This window comes from Ascaphus truei, chromosome 8 (assembly GCF_040206685.1).
Source record: "Ascaphus truei isolate aAscTru1 chromosome 8, aAscTru1.hap1, whole genome shotgun sequence".
Taxonomy (NCBI): Eukaryota; Metazoa; Chordata; class Amphibia; order Anura; family Ascaphidae; genus Ascaphus; species Ascaphus truei.
In genome coordinates this window covers 33092970-33109992 of record NC_134490.1, presented here as the reverse complement: position 1 = coordinate 33109992, position 17023 = coordinate 33092970, and the positions used below count along the sequence as shown (strand labels likewise).

Genomic DNA, 17023 nt, shown 5'->3' with positions numbered 1-17023 from the left:
AGAATTGGATCCATCCGTAGTAATTCCCAGTGTTTATTCACAATTTTGTTTACTTGACTGCTTGATTTGCTATATTGTGAAATAAACAACGGACATGTTCCGTCCTCTTTGTTGTCTTTTTTTGTTGTTTCAGTATGTACGCCCACCCTCCTCATTCTGGACACAGATGGCATTACTGTTGCTCGTTCAATTTCTTTGACCTCCTGTAGTGTAGTCTGGAGGGTCTCCCGATCATATCCTCTCTCAATGAATTTGTTTGTCAGCTCCTCAGACTGAGTCATGAAACTGTCAAGAGTTGAGCAGTTCCGCCTCAGTCTGAGGTACTGACCTTTGGGTATTCCCTTAATCACAGATCTGGGGTGGCAACTGTCCGCTCTAAGAAATGAATTACGAGAATTTGGTTTCTTATAAATATCTGATTGTATTTTTTGATTGATGTCAATATAAAATAGAATGTCCAAGTAGCTAATGTGATGAGTATGATAATTAATAGTGAGTTGAATATCAAAAGTGTTATTATTTAAATATTCTATAAATTCTAATAAAGTGTCAGTGTTCCCGTGCCAAATGAAAATAAGATCGTCAATAAAACGTTTATAGAAAATAATATTGTGCCTATAAGGATTTGTGCTACCAAAGATGAAATTGTTCTCCCACCACCCCATAAAGAGGTTGGCATAGGAGGGGGCAAAACTTGTCCCCATTGCCGTCCCCCGAAGTTGCAAATAAAATTTGTGATCAAAAAGAAAATAATTGTGCGTGAGTAAAAAAAGTATTGATTCCATTATGAATGTGGTTGTAAGTATTGAGCTACCCGGACATTCTATGAAATGGCGGACAGCCGTCATGCCCAGATCATGTTGAATGATCGAGTACAGGGAGACCACATCCATAGTAACCCACAGGTAATCCTGATTCCAACTAATATTTTGTAATTTAGTTAGCAGGTCCCCTGAGTCCAGAACAAAGGAGGGCAAATTTCTAACAAAAGGTTGCAAATATGCATTCACATATTGAGACAAACCATCTCCCAAAGATCCAATACTAGAGACTATTGGCCGACCAGGGGGGTCGACCAAAGTCTTATGGATCTTTGGGAGATGGTGATATATGGGAATGATGGGATGGCGATTAACAATGAAGTCTGGTTCATTTTTAGTCAAAACATGTGTAGCTGTCCCCAGATCTACAAGCTCGAGGAGTTCCCTCAAAAAACAGTCCGTGGGGTCCCGTGGTAGCACAGAATAGGAGGACACATCCCCAAGTTGGCGAAATGCCTCCTTGAAGTAGTCAGTCCTACTCTGTACCACCACAGCACCCCCCTTATCTGCATTCTTTATTACTAGCATCGAATTCTCTTGCAGTGACTTAATAGCAATTCTCTCCTCCTTGTTAAGGTTGTCGTACCTTGAAGGGGAAAAGGAAAAACCCTGAGCTAGCAATCTGAGATCACGGACCACAAGGTTCTCAAACATATTCAGATATGGACCTTTAGCAAAAGTGGGGTAAAAAACAGATTTGTCTGTCTTTTGGCAACCCACTCCAACCTTCAAGGTACCTTATGCCCGTTTAAAGGCACAGTACAAAGAGTAAAATTGTTATTACCCAGCTAATACTCCCTTCCTTCAATACAGTCCCAGCACTTTTTGAGCACCATCACAAACATACAAATCGCATTCCTTTTGAACACTTCTATACATATATATATATATTATGTGGTGGGTTTTGGGGTTTCTTGAGCTTGCTGGGATTTTGTGTGTTTATTAACTTTTATTTTCAGCTGGTCTCAGCTGTTTGGAGGTTAGTGTCCCCTCCTCCCCAGGGTTTAAACTCGCCCCTCCCCACTTTTCTAGGTTAGCAGGTTGTCAATGTTCCAAATTGACAAACGAGGTTCAGTTGATAATAAGTAGTTTATTTCAATACATAGTATAGTATGATCCTACTCATTCAAAAGTCTACAAGACTCTCTCTGCCAGGGAGTGTCCAGGCAGCCTCTTTATATATTCTTGGTTCCTTTGTCTAAAACTGTTACTAGGCAGATTACACTAACCACTCCTTAATTCTTAAACCAATCATCTTACAGCTCATTAAACCTGGTTAGAACTGGCCTCAAACAGCCATGAATAGGTTCCAGGTACCAACTCTCACTAGGAATGTGGGCGTTACTTTAGACACATTCGTAAATCAACTGAGGAGCGAAATCTCTCATTTACACCATATACATTCTTTCACACAAAATGGAAACTGAAGACAACAAATTTCACAAAATGGAAACTGAACATCACTTTCAATCCTTCTCCAGAGACCCCCCCCCCCCAGTCCATTAAAAAAATATATCAACAGTATCTTCATTTCAGCAATATTATTTTGTCAAGGTCTTTTTCATGTTACTGGGTTTGGACAGATCAAATGTGGTAATTCTCCCTCCAAATAGAGGTAAATGAGAATTTTAATCAGGTAGTGTTAGAATCTGCTAATGGTCATGCTTTGATGGGGCTAGCAGGCTTATAACGCGTTGGCAAAAGGGTTTAACTAAATGACCCTTTTTCAAGAGAATATATAGGTATTTCACTGTGTATTTTTGTCATATTGGATGTAGCATTGGGCTTTTTTGTCTTTTGTTGTAGTGGATTATGTCCAACAATATGGGGTTTATCAGCAGCTGATGTAACAAGGATATCTGTTAAATCCTTCTCATTAGTATGGGAATCAGGCACACCTCTCCAATGGTAGTGAAATGAGAAAAGTGGACATAGTATACTAACGTTTTATGTGAATAAAAAAAAGGATCATGAATGAAGCAGCATATCGCTGGGAAACGCGTAGGGTGAGCAGCCTGCAGAGTCTGCACCAGACCGGACACTCGGATCGAATTCTTCCACCCATAGGCATAACGTCACTACTTGGAAGCAGACCCACGTGCATCTGCTGACGAACGAGGGCTGCCATACTTGTGTCAGTCGAACTCTGAAGCTGCATCCAGTTCTTTGATCCATTAGTAGGGTTGCCAGGTGTCCAGTATTGAATGGGACTGCCTGTATTTGGACACTGCCAGTAAAAAATTAGAGGTAAGACTGGACATGTATGTGCCTGGTATTACCTCTCTGGACACAGTGACCTGACTGGCTTGGGGGGTTGCGGGATTTCCCCGAGCAGGGTCGTTGCTAAGGGGCTGGGAATGCAGCCAATCAGGAGGAGGTATCGGGAGCTTGGGGGTGGGCCAAGGAGAGGAGGAAACAGCATGGAGCGGCGAAAGGTGAGAGGTGTGTGTCTCGAGCACATCGCACCTTTCACCTTAGTGTCCAGTATTTTTGTAGAAGCGACCTAGCAATCCTAATTGAGGTCTACAAACAATTTTAATTTGTGGGGCACGTGAGTGCATCTCCAATTGTATTCATCCTGTTTTATTCGCATAAAACTTTATTATAGCTGTCAGAGTGTGACTGCTTGTGCGCGCATGCGAAAGCCATTGGCCACTGCGGCACTGTTCAGAGGCATGGTCCACCGGAAGCAGTACAGAGTGGAGGAGTGAAGGAGTGTGAGTGATGTGGGGTGGGGCCCCAAAATATTTCTTTTCTTAAGGCCCCCAAAATAATACAGCCAACCCCTGACCTTACTATTGTTCTTTTTGAATTACAAAATACTTCCCTTAATCTACTCTATAGGTTCACAACCCAGTTATATTCTGTAAAGAAAAAAGGGACCATTGTCCCTTTAAATATGCAAATGTATCAAACATTTTGACATCTCCCAACACTTCATCACAAAGCGGTACACTTGTACAATCCAGCCAATCAGCGACAAGTATTTCTCTCAAATCCTCGTACGGATCTCCAGGGAGACAGACAAGCCGGCGCACCAATCAGCGCAGGAGGAGTTTCAGATGGCTGTGCTATGAATGTGAGGCAAGCCCAGTGATTGGTAGTAGATGGGAAGGAGGGCGTTTAGACCTGGGATCAGGCGGCCAATGAGAGCGCCGGTGGGGGTGTAGCCTGGGATAGCGGCTCAGAAGGTTTCCCCAGGGGAGGGGGGGTTACGGCACCTAAAGGGGGGAGGGGGAGCGAGGCCTTTCCGTGCAGTCAGGTGAGGGGAGCCAGAGGGATCTGAGGGGGAAAGGGCGGGGTAAAAGGATGCAGGAAGGGGGAATCTAAAGGGGTTTATGGGCAAGAAGGAGAGTGTATGGGGGGAGTGGTGGAAAGAGCAGGAGAAGGGGGAGCCAAAAAGAGAAGGGTTGTGTGTATGTGGGGTACGTGGAGGTGAGGGGGGATATATGGGGTACGTGGAGGTGAGGGGGGATATGTGGGGTATGTGGAGGTGAGGGGGGTATGTGCAGGTGAGGGGGGATATGTGGGGTATTTGCAGTGGGAGATTAGGGAATGTAGTGGTGGACAATTGTGCGCATATCTATATAAATACACACATCTATTTAAAAAACAAAAAAAAATATATATATATATATCTATATATCTATATATATATATATATATAGATATATATATATATCTTGTGTATATAAGGTAGCACTCGCATAACACTCCACTAACTTGCCTGGGTGCACTATTATAGAACTCATAATCAAAATAAAGTTGAAATAGGCACGCACAGGTACTTGGAACGAGTAAAAGGATTCATTTAACACATCAACATTTTGGTTCTATTCCAGGACCTTTCTCTTAATGGATGGATGACTTCAGGAAGCCGTCTCAATTTCAGTGCAGTTCAGAGCTAATTGGCATGCAAGCGAATGACGGGGCTCTCAGCCATGTGACTTATACACAGCAGTTAGAGCGTAGGCAGCGCCAGCGCCAGCCTCCCCCTCACAAGCAGGACCAGTGATGCAGAGAAGAGAGGATCCCTGTGTTGTAAGGAGACGCTTGTCGTGTGTGTAAACCCTGTGCACTGTGTCCTCGTTAGTAACTCAGGTGAGTGGTGATAAAAAAAAAAACAGTGCAGGTGACACCGGGAAAGGTGTGCGTGTGGAAAAGTGACACAGGGACAGGTGTGTATGATATGGGGTGAAAGTGTGTGACAGAGAGGTGTGTAAGAAGGGGAGATGCTGGGCAAGTGTGCATGAGACGGTATATAACACAAGTTGGTGTGCATGACAAAGGGTGACATGTACACAAGGAGGTGGGAGATAGGGTGACAGCCGATGGCAGTGATACACACAGCTGATGCTGTTAGGGTAACATTGTATGATTGAGGCACAAGTGGAGGGTACAATTGCACCGGAATTGATGTAACAGCGGCCCTGGCATACCAATGGTTCTTCAGCAGGTGACCGCAATATATGATCCGATTTGAGACCAGGTGACAGTGCTGCTGACCATGTCCTATTATTGGTAATATCAACACTGCTGTCACCCTACGTGGGAGATCAGGATGGGAGACACAGGTGGGACTGTGACAGTAGGGGGCGTGAGATGTGTTTGACATCAGAAGTGTGACAGGTGAACACGGTGAGCTGTCACCTGTATGAGTGACGTGTTAAGGAGCGTCCCCATCTTTATTTCCCTCACCTCCCCCTCATTATGATACCCTGTGAATATTCTTGTATCCCTCTGTCAGTGTCACCTTTCTGTATCATACTGACACGCTGCCTCCCCCCTCCCTCCTCCCCAGGGGAAGCATTGCAGGGGATTTCCAGCCAGCTCAGCGCGTGACACTACATCCTCCACAACTGTGTGCGGGGCAAGAGTAGAAGCTTTGTGTTTGGGGTCAGCACTGGAATAGTAGAGGGTGCTGCAGAGCAGCATGGAGGTGCAGTGACCAGAGCACTGTGTGTGTCTGTAGGGGTCAGTACTAGAATAAGCAGTGGTACACTAGGGCAGGAAGGAGGTGCAGTGACAGGTGTAGGTCAGAATAGGAATAGCAGAGCATGGTGTACGGTAAGGGTAGAGCTGTCTCTGTATGAGTAGCAGACTGCTGCTCCTGTGTCAGTCTCTACTGTTCCTGTGTCGGTGACACGGGGGTGTAATGTGAGTCTGCGGTGTCTCCTTGCAGTGATGCTTCCTTCCCTTCTTTCTGCACTTGGAGGATGCTGATGCACAGACACCAGTCAACGGTGAGTAACTGTCACTCCGTTCTGTCCTGTTTATATAAGCTCCCCTCCTCCTCTTGTCTTCCCCCCCCTCTTGTCTTCCCCCCCCCTCTTGTCTTCCCCCCTCTTGTCTTTCCCCCCCTCTTGTCTTTCCCCCCCTCTTGTCTTTCCCCCCCTCTTGTCTTCCCCCCCTCTTGTCTTCCCCCCCTCTTGTCTTCCCCCCCCCTCTTGTCTTCCCCCCCCTCTTGTCTTCCCCCCCCCTCTTGTCTTCCCCCCCTCTTGTCTTCCCCCCACTCTTGTCTTCCCCCCACTCTTGTCTTCCCCCCACTCTTGTCTTCCCCCCACTCTTGTCCCCCCCCCCCCTCTTGTCTTTCCCCCCCTCTTGTCTTCCCCCCCTCTTGTCTTCCCCCCCACTCTTGTCGTCTTCCCCCCCACTCTTGTCGTCTTCCCCCCCCACTCTTGTCGTCTTCCCCCCCACTCTTGTCGTCTTCCCCCCCACTCTTGTCGTCTTCCCCCCCCACTTGTCGTCTTCCCCCCCCCACTTGTCGTCTTCCCCCCCACTCTTGTCGTCTTCCCCCACTCTTGTCGTCTTCCCCCCCTCTTGTCGTCTCCCCCCCCACTCTTGTCGTCTTCCCCCACTCTTGTCGTCTTCCCCCACTCTTGTCGTCTTCCCCCACTCTTGTCGTCTTCCCCCCCTCTTGTCGTCTTCCCCCCCTCTTGTCGTCTTCCCCCCCTCTTGTCGTCTTCCCCCCCTCTTGTCGTCTTCCCCTCCTCTTGTCTCCCCCATCTCTTGTCTCCCCCCCCATCTCTTGTCTCCCCCCCCCCATCTCTTGTCTCCCCCCCCCATCTCTTGTCTCCCCCCCCCCCTCATCTCTTGTTCCCCCCCCATCCCTTGTCTCCCCCCCCATCCCTTGTCTCCCCCCCCCATCCCTTGTCTCCCCCCCCATCTCTTGTCCCCCCCCCCCATCTCTTGTCCCCCCCCCCCATCTCTTGTCCCCCCCCCACTCCACTCTTCTCTCTCTACTTCCCTCCTCTCTCCCATCCTGTGTTGGGCTCCATGCTAGAGGCTTCTGCACTTTGCGGTATACCGGACAGGGGCTGTGTTATTACTAGGTATTACTTCTCTTAATAACTGCAAGGACCAGTCCGGAAGTGACAGACACTGTGTTGAACAGGAGGCTCCTCTCTGTACTACGCCTCATGGGGGGATGTGGTCTGCAGGTGTCAGGCCTCACCACATCCTGCTGTCGTGCTTGCTTCTTGTTGAACATGAGTCTGTGCTGTCACTGCCTGTCCTGCTCTGGTCTCTCTGCCACCTACACTGCATATATTGTGTTAAACCTGCTCTTTGTTAGGAGTGTAAGCATCAGTCTCTCAGAGAGAGATTAAAACAAGATGTAGAAAAACAAACTCAAAGCGCATCAATGCATAAGTGAATAAATAGGTGACTTAATATGTGAAAAACAAAAATATTTTCAATAACTAGTTAATACAACCCCTTATTCAATAAGGCTTATTGGGTTCTGAGGTGTTTCTCCATCCAAAAGACCTGCCACAAAGTCTTACTGCAGTTTCTAAATAAGAATTGGAGTGCAACTCCCAGGAACCATATGCGGGGTAGAAAAGAAACACAAATAGTACATGCTGTATTACACAGAATTGCACTATCTAGTAGGAGGGTAATACATGCACTCACACGTTGGATGAATAAAACAGGCATATATTGCACTGAAACTGGGCAATCGGCTGCAGAACTTCTGGGAAATACGACATCCAACTTCAAAGTGGAGAAAAGTGTCTTGAACCCATTGATGTTAAAGGGATATCCAGGGTGGCTGTACACTTCTGGATATATCAGATATTCGCTTCAGTAGTTTATAGAGAGCAAGAGAAAATGGACATACTGTAGTGCAAATAATGTTTTTAATAGAAGTATAAAAGGTAAACATATGCAATTGAACTCGCATGATACATGAAGGTAAATCGCTTTTAGACCACCAAGGGTCACAATGCAGACGCCGGCGAGGTCTGAGGCTCGCTCCCAATATCCACCTTTGCATCAGCAAACGCTCCGTGTTGTCGGCACAAGCTCCCGGTGGAGAAGGAAGAGCAACAGACCGGCGCTCCGACAGTCAAAGATGATCTCAGTGGTTACAGTTCAGCCCAGGGCTGCGAGCTTGTGCAGAACGCACGGAGCGTTGGCTGTGAGTGAATCTTTTGGCCTCCTACTAGATAGTGTAATACCGTATGTACTACTGTATTTGTGTTCCAATTCTTGTCTACAGAGATTAAAACAAACCAGTGTCCATCTCCCACTCCCCATTTTACTGTCTCGCTTTCTCCTATTTTTTTTTCTCTCCTTTTTTCTTTTCACAATTTTTCTGATCTTTTGGTATGTTTTCTTTGTTCCTTTCTAAATCTCTCCGGTCTGTACTTCTCTCCTATCCCCTCTTTCGTGCTCTCTTCTGCCCCCTAACCTGTCGCTCTCTTCCGCACTCTTCTCCTGCCCCTCGCTTTGCTCTCTTCCTCTCTGCCCTTGCCCCCCCTCGCTTTCTTCTGCTATCTCCTCCTGCCTCCTCCCCTCTCTCTCACTCCTCTGGCTCCCGCTCCTCTTGCCCTCGCGCCTGATCTCGCTGCTCGCCCTCGCTCACCCTCGTTCGCTCTGGCCCCTCTCGCTCCTCTGGCCCCTCTCTCACTCCTCTGGCCCCCCTCCCTCGCTCCTCTCGCCCCCCCCCCTCCCTTGCTCCTCTCGCCCCCCCTCCCTTGCTCCTCTCGTCCCCCCTTGCTCCTCTCGCCCCCCCCTTGCTCCTCCCGCCCCCCCCCCTCCCTTGTTCTTCTCAACCCCCCCTCCCTTGCTCCTCTCGACCCCCCCCCCTCCCTTGCTCCTCTCGACCCCCCCCCCCTCCCTTGCTCCTCTCGACCCCCTCCCCTCCCTTGCTCCTCTCGACCCCCTCCCCTCCCTTGCTCCTCTCGACCCCCCCCTCCCTTGCTCCTCTCGACCCCCCCCCCCCCTCCCTTGCTCCTCTCGACCCTCCCTCCCTGGCTCCTCTCGACCCCCCCCCTCCCTTGCTCCTCTCGACCCCCCCCTCCCTTGCTCCTCTCGACCCCCCCCTCCCTTGCTCCTCTCGACCCCCCCCTCCCTTGCTCCTCTCGACCCCCCCCTCCCTTGCTCCTCTCGACCCCCCCCCTCCCTTGCTCCTCTCGACCCCCCCCCCTCCCTTGCTCCTCTCGACCCCCCTCCCTTGCTCCGCTCGACCCCCCCTCCCTTGCTCCGCTCGACCCCCCTCCCTTGCTCCGCTCGACCCCCCCTCCCTTGCTCCGCTCGACCCCCCCTCCCTTGCTCCGCTCGACCCCCCCCCCCTCCCTTGCTCTTCTCGACCCCCCCTCCCTTGCTCCTCTCGACCCACCCCTCCCTTGCTCCTCTCGACCCACCCCCGCCCTTGCTCCTCTCGACCCCCCCCCTCCCTTGCTCCTCTCGACCCCCCCCCCCCCTCCCTTGCTCCTCTCGACCCCCCGCCCTTGCTCCTCTTGACCCCCCCCCCATACCCTTGCTCCTCTCGACCCCCCCTCCCTTGCTCCTCTCGACCCCCCCCCGCCCTTGCTCCTCTCGACCCACCCCCTCTCGACCCCCCCCCATACCCTTGCTCCTCTCGACCCCCCCCCCTCCCTTGCTCCTCTCGACCCCCCCCTCCCTTGCTCCTCTCGACCCCCCCCCCTCCCTTGCTCCTCTCGACCCCCCCTCCCTTGCTCCTCTCGACCCACCCCTCCCTTGCTCCTCTCGACCCCCCCATCCTTGCTCCTCTCGACCCCCCCGCCTTACTTCTCTCGACCCCCCCCCCCCTCCCTTGCTCCTCTTGACCCCCTCCTTCCCTTGCTCCTCTCGACCCCCTCCTTCCCTTGCTCCTCTCGACCCCCTCCTTCCCTTGCTCCTCTCGACCCCCCCCCCTCCCTTGCTCCTCTCGACCCCCCCCCCCTCCCTTGCTCCTCTCGACCCCCCCCTCCCTGCTCCTCTCGACCTCCCCCGACCCCCCCCCCCCTCCCTTGCTCCTCTCGACCCCCCCCCCCTTGCTCCTCTCGACCCCCCCCCTCCCTTGCTCCTCTCGACCCCCCCTCCCTTGCTCCTCTCGACCCCCCCTCCCTTGGTCCTCTCGACCCACCCCTCCCTTGCTCCTCTCGACCCCCCCCTCCCTTGCTCCTCTCGACCCCCCCCCCTCCCTTGCTCCTCTCGACCCCCCCCCCCCCCGCCTTGCTCCTCTCGACTGCCCCCTCCCTTGCTCCTCTCGACCCCCCCCTCCCTTGCTCCTCTTGCCCCCCCTCCCTTGCTCCTCTTGCCCCCCCTCCCTTGCTCCTCTTGCCCCCCCTCCCTTGCACCTCTTGCCCCCCCTCCCTTGCTCCTCTTGCCCCCCCTCCCTTGCTCCTCTTGCCCCCCCTCCCTTGCTCCTCTTGCCCCCCCTCCCTTGCTCCTCTTGCCCCCCCTCCCTTGCTCCTCTTGCCCCCCCCTCCCTTGCTCCTCTTGCCCCCCCCCTCCCTTGCTCCTCTTGCCCCCCCCTCCCTTGCTCCTCTTGCCCCCCCTCCCTTGCTCCTCTTGCCCCCCCCCTCCCTTGCTCCTCTTGCCCCCCCCTCCCTTGCTCCTCTTGCCCCTCTTGCCCCCCCCTCCCTTGCTCCTCTTGCCCCCCTCTCCCTTGCTCCTCTTGCCCCCCCCCTCCCTTGCTCCTCTTGCCCCCCCCCTCCCTTGCTCCTCTTGCCCCCCCCCCTCCCTTGCTCCTCTTGCCCCCCCCTCCCTTGCTCCTCTTGCCCCCCCCCTCCCTTGCTCCTCTTGCCCCCCCCTCCCTTGCTCCTCTTGCCCCTTGCTCCTCTTGCCCCCCCCTCCCTTGCTCCTCTTGCCCCCCCCCTCCCTTGCTCCTCTTGCCCCCCCCCCTCCCTTGCTCCTCTTGCCCCCCCCTCCCTTGCTCCTCTTGCCCGCCCCTCCCTTGCTCCTCTTGCTCCCCCCCTCCCTTGCTCCTCTTGCTCCCCCCTCTCTTGCTCCTCTTGCTCCCCCCCTCTCTTGCTCCTCCCCTCCCTTGCTCCTCTTGGCCCCCCATCCCTTGCTCCTCTTGCCTCCCCCCTCCCTTGCTCCTCTTGCCTTCCCCCTCCCTTGCTCCTCTTGCCTTCCCCCTCCCTTGCTCCTCTTGCCTTCCCCCTCCCTTACTCCTCTTGCCTTCCCCCTCCCTTACTCTTCTTGCTCCCCCCCTCCCTTGCTCTTCTTGCACCCCCCCCTCCCTTGCTCTTCTTGCTCCCTTGCTCTTCTTGCTCCCCCCCCTCCCTTGCTCTTCTTGCTCCCCTCCTCTGTCTCCCTCTGTCTCTCCTCCTACCCCCCTCCTCTATCCTTCTCTCCGCTGTACATGAATACCCATACAGTTCTCTTGCTGTCACTCACTCTGCTCTATCTGCTGATGTCCCCTCAGCTTGGTGACTGCTGACTGACCTGCACTGACCACACTGGCTGTTCCGCCACCATCCCCTGATTACAACATGTCCTATTTTGGGGAGCACTTTTGGGTAAGAATGAATTTTTATGTCTCGCTGTCTTCTAGCTACGCTCCTCCCTTCAATCCTCTTACTACCCTCCTTCTCTCTCTCTTTATTTAATTCTTTCCTCTTCTCTTTCTTTGTTTCCTCTCTCTGTGTCTCTCTCTGTATCTGTCTCTCTCTCCTTATACCTTGAAATAGTTGTTCTTCCTCCAGCATTAGCCTATCCCCTGCTGCCAGGATACTTTTCAAGGCAGATAAGACTTTGTCCGTAACGCACTGCAAATTGTTGTGAACCAGTATGCGCCTGCAGGTTTGTCAGAAGACTGATTGTCTGCGGTGGGTCGCGGATCCAGAAATCCTCGGCAGGTCTGGATTTCCCTGAAATGTGCAGCGTTTCCGCCTTGATCTCACAGTGTGTGTGTGTGTGTGTGTGTGTGTGTGTGTGTGTGTGTGTGTGTGTGTGTGTGTGTGTGTGTGTGTGTGTGTGTGTGTGTGTGTGTGTGTGTGTGTGTTTACGTTTTTATAATATGGGACACTGAAATCCAGTATGAAAATGTGACGTCATTGATGAGCGATGAATGATTTGCGAATGCTTGGAGCTGAGTGGTATCTCCCGCTGATCGCTATATGCTTTGGTTTTTATCACTTCTGCTCTTGGCTGGGCGGGGAAGGACGCGCACAGAGTAGCGCCTATAGGGGTGGGTGTCGTGGTATTGGGAGATGACCAGGCAGTGTCCCAACTTTATTATTTTAATAACTTTGTAAGGTGACCGGAAAAGGTAACTATTGCACTCAAGTAGAAATCTGTTACGTTTTTAAGACTTAATCATGACCGTAATTTTAAGTTCAGGCATTTCACGTGAAGGCGCTAAAATACGGGACTATTATGTTTCCCGACATCTTTCCCAGGACAACGGGAAAAGTCAATGAAATAAGGGACAATCCCGTGTATACGGGATGTCTGGCAACTCTATTATATATATTTACTCAGAGCTGTGTATATGTTATTTATATACCTCCTGCAGACACCTCTGTAATCTCTTGTCGAGTGTTCAGAGCGTTGGGGAGGCGTGCTGTGTGTGGGTGGAGGAGCAATCTGCTGCTTTGTACTGTAGCACATTTCGGGGGAGGGGGGGGGGGTTTGCATGAGAAGGAATTTTAGGACATCGATGCCCAACCTGAGAAAGTTGCTCGGACGCTGTCAATTCCCTTCTAGATACCTAGACCTGTGCAGGTTGGAGGGCCTCCTCTTCTCATGTCCAGAGCGTTCCCAACCCTGGTCTTCACGTGTACAGAGCTTTCTACATCTCATACTGCAAACGTACACAAGACAGTTATATAGAACTGTAAAGCCCTTGTCTCACTCAGCAAAACACGGGAGAGAGGATGTAACATATTCTGTTTTTTTAATTTGTGTTTTTTTAACCCATTCACTGCCAAAGGGACCAATATAACAACAAAACGAGCGATATGGGAACATGCCAAGCAATGTGTTTCTGGCAGCAAAGGGGTTAATGGTGGCCCATGCCATTTATAGTTGCTGACCCCCTATTGTCAGCACCTGATGCTCTTTAACCACTGCACAATATCACTAATGTACAATGATATACCCACCTCTGTATACATCTGTACACAGACCCACACATGCTTATAAACTGTTATAGCCTTCTAACAATGTTAACCTGTATGTATGTATATAATCTATCTCAATCCCACAGCCAATAATAACCAAACTTTTGCAATGCCTTATTCCCCTTGTAGTTCTCCTATGTTGACACCATCAGATCTCCCAGCTTGCGCTCATAAAGGTCGCCCCTCCCCCTCTCCTCTTTAACATGCTGGGGACCTTGGTTAATAAGATTTGCTACTTCCTGCGTTTCCAGATGCCTCCCTGTCTTAATCGCATCCCCGCACGGACCTTTTTCCCAGAGCCGTAATCCGTCCCATATCTGCAGAGCGAGACCCCCCCTCAGACCCGGTCCTACTTCCCCCCCAGATGTTTCATTCATTCAATCATGTACCTTATTAATGCTAAATGCCTATCCTATTCACTGCTTAATGGTGAGGGGGACACAGCTATGTAATGACTTTGTGTTGCCCTGACATAGTCCAGGGGGATGCCTCCCTCACCCCTCTTCTATATACACGCTGCTCGGAAACCAGAAACATTTTGTACCTGTTTGGGATGGAATTTGGCCGGTTTGGTCCCAGCTAAATGCTTTTCAGAAATCAGAGGATAATCTGAGCTAATTGAGAACAAATTTGCACCCCCCCCCCCCCCCTTAAAACAATTGTATTGCACTTTAAGATAAAAATAATAATAAAAATATATATATTATAATGGAAATTGCCGTGTTAGTCCAGTTGCGATAGTGCAGAATAAATGAGTTCTTCAGTATTAGGTGATAACTTTTTTTTAATTTGGACTAACAATTTGTCATAGGACAAGCTTTCGAGAGTTCTCCTTTTCCTCAGGTCAGCAATACGGATTAACAAAGGAATCTATAGCTAAAACACGGCTAGGAGAGCAGAAAAAAAAACACATGTACTGTAGAGAAGGTAGGGTGAAAAAGTAGTTTTTGAAGACATGGAAGGGTAATAAAATGGTGACACGGGACAGCATGGGGGGGGGGATGCTGTGGTGGGGGGAGGAGGGGATCCTGTGGTGGGGGAGGGGAAGGTGTAGATAAGAACATTGACAGAGAGGCAGGCAGGATAATTACAAACAATTGTGATAGTGTGTGAGAAACCCCATACCCTCATTAAGTCTTCTTGTTTTGGTGTCAAAGAGTCTTATCATTCTGAGTTCAAATGTTTTCCGTTCTTGGGTGTTTTTAAGCATTCCATTGAGGATTTTGATTTTTAAATCATTTATGGAATGATCTGGTTGTGAGAAATGATGTCCCACTGGTAAGCAGTATCTTCCTTCGTGGAGTATGGAGTGTCTGTGCATATTCATTCTGCCTTGAAGTTTTTGGCTGGTTTCCCCAATGTAGCATCCTTGGTCACATTTGTTGCATTGAATCATATAAACCACATTCCTGGGTGTGCAGCAGTATGATCCTTTAACATTGAGTGTTCCATGGTTGTGACTGGCTGTGGGATTTTGCCATACACGTGTATGTTTGCACCGTGTGTTGTTGAACGGTTTTGTGCCATTATCAGTGTCTTTAAGTTCGTTATGAAGTTTTCTGTTGACTATTTTCTGTTTGATTTTTGGTGGTTGCCGGAACGCCAGAATGGGAGGTTTGGGAAGATTTCTGTTAATGTCACATCCTCTGCCAGCATGGGTTGCAGAGCTTTGATTATTTTTCGTATACTGTACCCTCTAGGGTAGGGTTGTATGTGACCACTAGTGGTATGTGTATGGTTGGTTCTTTCTGCCTGTATTGTAGCAGGTGTTCTCGTGGGGCTTTTAGTGCAGATATAATAGTTCTGGCAATAGTCTTAGGTTTGTATCCCTTCTGTCTGAACGATTCAGTCAGGGTTGTGAGATGTCTGTTTCTGTCTTCAGTGTCAGAGCATAAGCGGTGGTATCTTATAGCCTGGCTGTGTATGATACCTTGTCTTGTATGAGTGGGGTGGACGCTGGAGTTGTAGAGGTAACCTGACAACCCAGGAGTTGGGGTCTTCTACATGTTTCCCAAAATCCACAAAGCAGGAAACCCGGGCAGACCAATTATAACAGGCATAGATACACTCACTGAACATATATCAGGCTTGGTGGAGAATATCCTCAAACCTTTAGTCAAAAGCACCAACAGCTTCATACAAGATACCACAGATTTTCTCAATAACCTTTAACATCAAACAACTACCATATATACACGCGCTATGAGAGGTATGTCTTAAGGTGTGTGTGTGTGTGTGTGTGTGTATGTGTGTATACAGTATGTGTGTGTGTGTGTGTCTGTATACAGTATATATATATATATATATATGTGTATACTAGCTGATATACCCGGCATTGCCCGGAGGCCGTGAGGGGGGGGCGTGAAAGGCAGGGGGGGGCGTGAAAGGCAGGGGGGGGGCGTGAAAGGCAGGGGGGGGGGGCGTGAAAGGCAGGGGGGGGCGTGAAAGGCGGGGGGGGGGGGGCTATATATATATATAATATATATGTATGTATATATATGTATGTGTATATATATGTATGTGTATATGTTTATATATGTATATATTATATATATATATATATATATATATATATATATATATATATATATATATATATATATATATATATATATATATATATATATACCGCATAATGGTGTGTGGGGATTTGCCAACCCAGACAGGCAGCTGAGGTAGTGTGCAGAGTCCTACCTAGTTCCAGTGCAGCGCCTCCACCTCATCAGGGTCCCTTCGGTCACTTGGGGATGGTCCTGGCGAGGAACTCCTCTGTGGTGCTCCTCTCTGTACAATCACTCCACACATGTACACGAGAGGGTTGGTAATCAAGAGCATCTTTATTGCGTGAGGTGGGCTAGCTGCCCCTCGCAGTAGTTTCTCTAGCCACTCATCATCATTCAGTGCTTCCCTTTGAAAGGTGTAATTCTCCTTTAATAGGGATTCCCTATCCCAGCCGGGATGTCCTTACTCTGTGCCAGGTCCCTGGACACAGTCTTCCTACTCAGCTACTATAACATAACGCTACTCAGACTTCTGGCAGAACTACTCAGAACCACGCAGGACACAGAACTAACTTTTAGACACAGTGCTGTGCCTTGTGTACACTCTGGAAGCTGACACACCTCTGACATCACTAACCATGGAGTCAGAGCCTGTGACCACTCCCATCCATACACAGGGCACCCCACCAGGGTGTGAGGGCAAACCTCCATGTGCCTCTTACTGAACAGAGGCAGCCATTTTACAGCATGGTTACACACGTATATAGGGAACCATGTTAAAAAATGTTTTTTGAAGCAAAAAGTGGCACAGTGTGGTCATTTGCATGTCATTCCCCAGAATCCCTTGCTGCAGTGGAAGTGCTGTGTGCTGGGTGATAAATGTGAAAGGCGGGGGGTGCGCAAAACTAATTATCAACAATAGTAAAATGGTGTCAAATGAGTGCCGCCGTAATATAATGGATGTACACAACACCAATAATATACAAAAAGACAAAATACAAAAGGCGCAAATCAGAGACAACAGGTGGTTAAATGTCTAACACCTGTGGGATAAATACGTAGAATATCCTTATAAGAATCCAGGACGAGATATGAGAATCCAGGACGAGATATGATCATATCTCGTCCTGGATTCTTAAAAGGATATTCTACGTATTTATCCCACAGGTGTTAGACATTTAACAACCTGTTGTCTCTGATTTGCACCTTTTGTATTTTGTCTCCTATCTATATCTATCTATCTGATCAGGTCATCTGATCCGCGCTTTAATAAATGTGGCATTGTTTTCTCACCACAACCTGCGAATGGCCGGCCTATTTTTTATTTTTTTTTCTATGG

General features: G+C 49.7%; 1 protein-coding gene across 1 annotated transcript in view; it reads left to right on the top strand.

The window, feature by feature from the left end:
• Positions 1-4002: 4002 nt before the first annotated feature.
• FCHO1 (FCH and mu domain containing endocytic adaptor 1) overlaps positions 4003-17023 on the top strand; it is a 50313-nt gene continuing 37292 nt past the window's right edge. The window contains 4 exon segments of the mRNA XM_075611257.1: positions 4003-4083; positions 4664-4922; positions 6004-6064; positions 11485-11578. Of these exon segments, the coding sequence (XP_075467372.1) occupies positions 11552-11578 (27 nt within the window). The 5' untranslated portion in view covers positions 4003-4083; positions 4664-4922; positions 6004-6064; positions 11485-11551.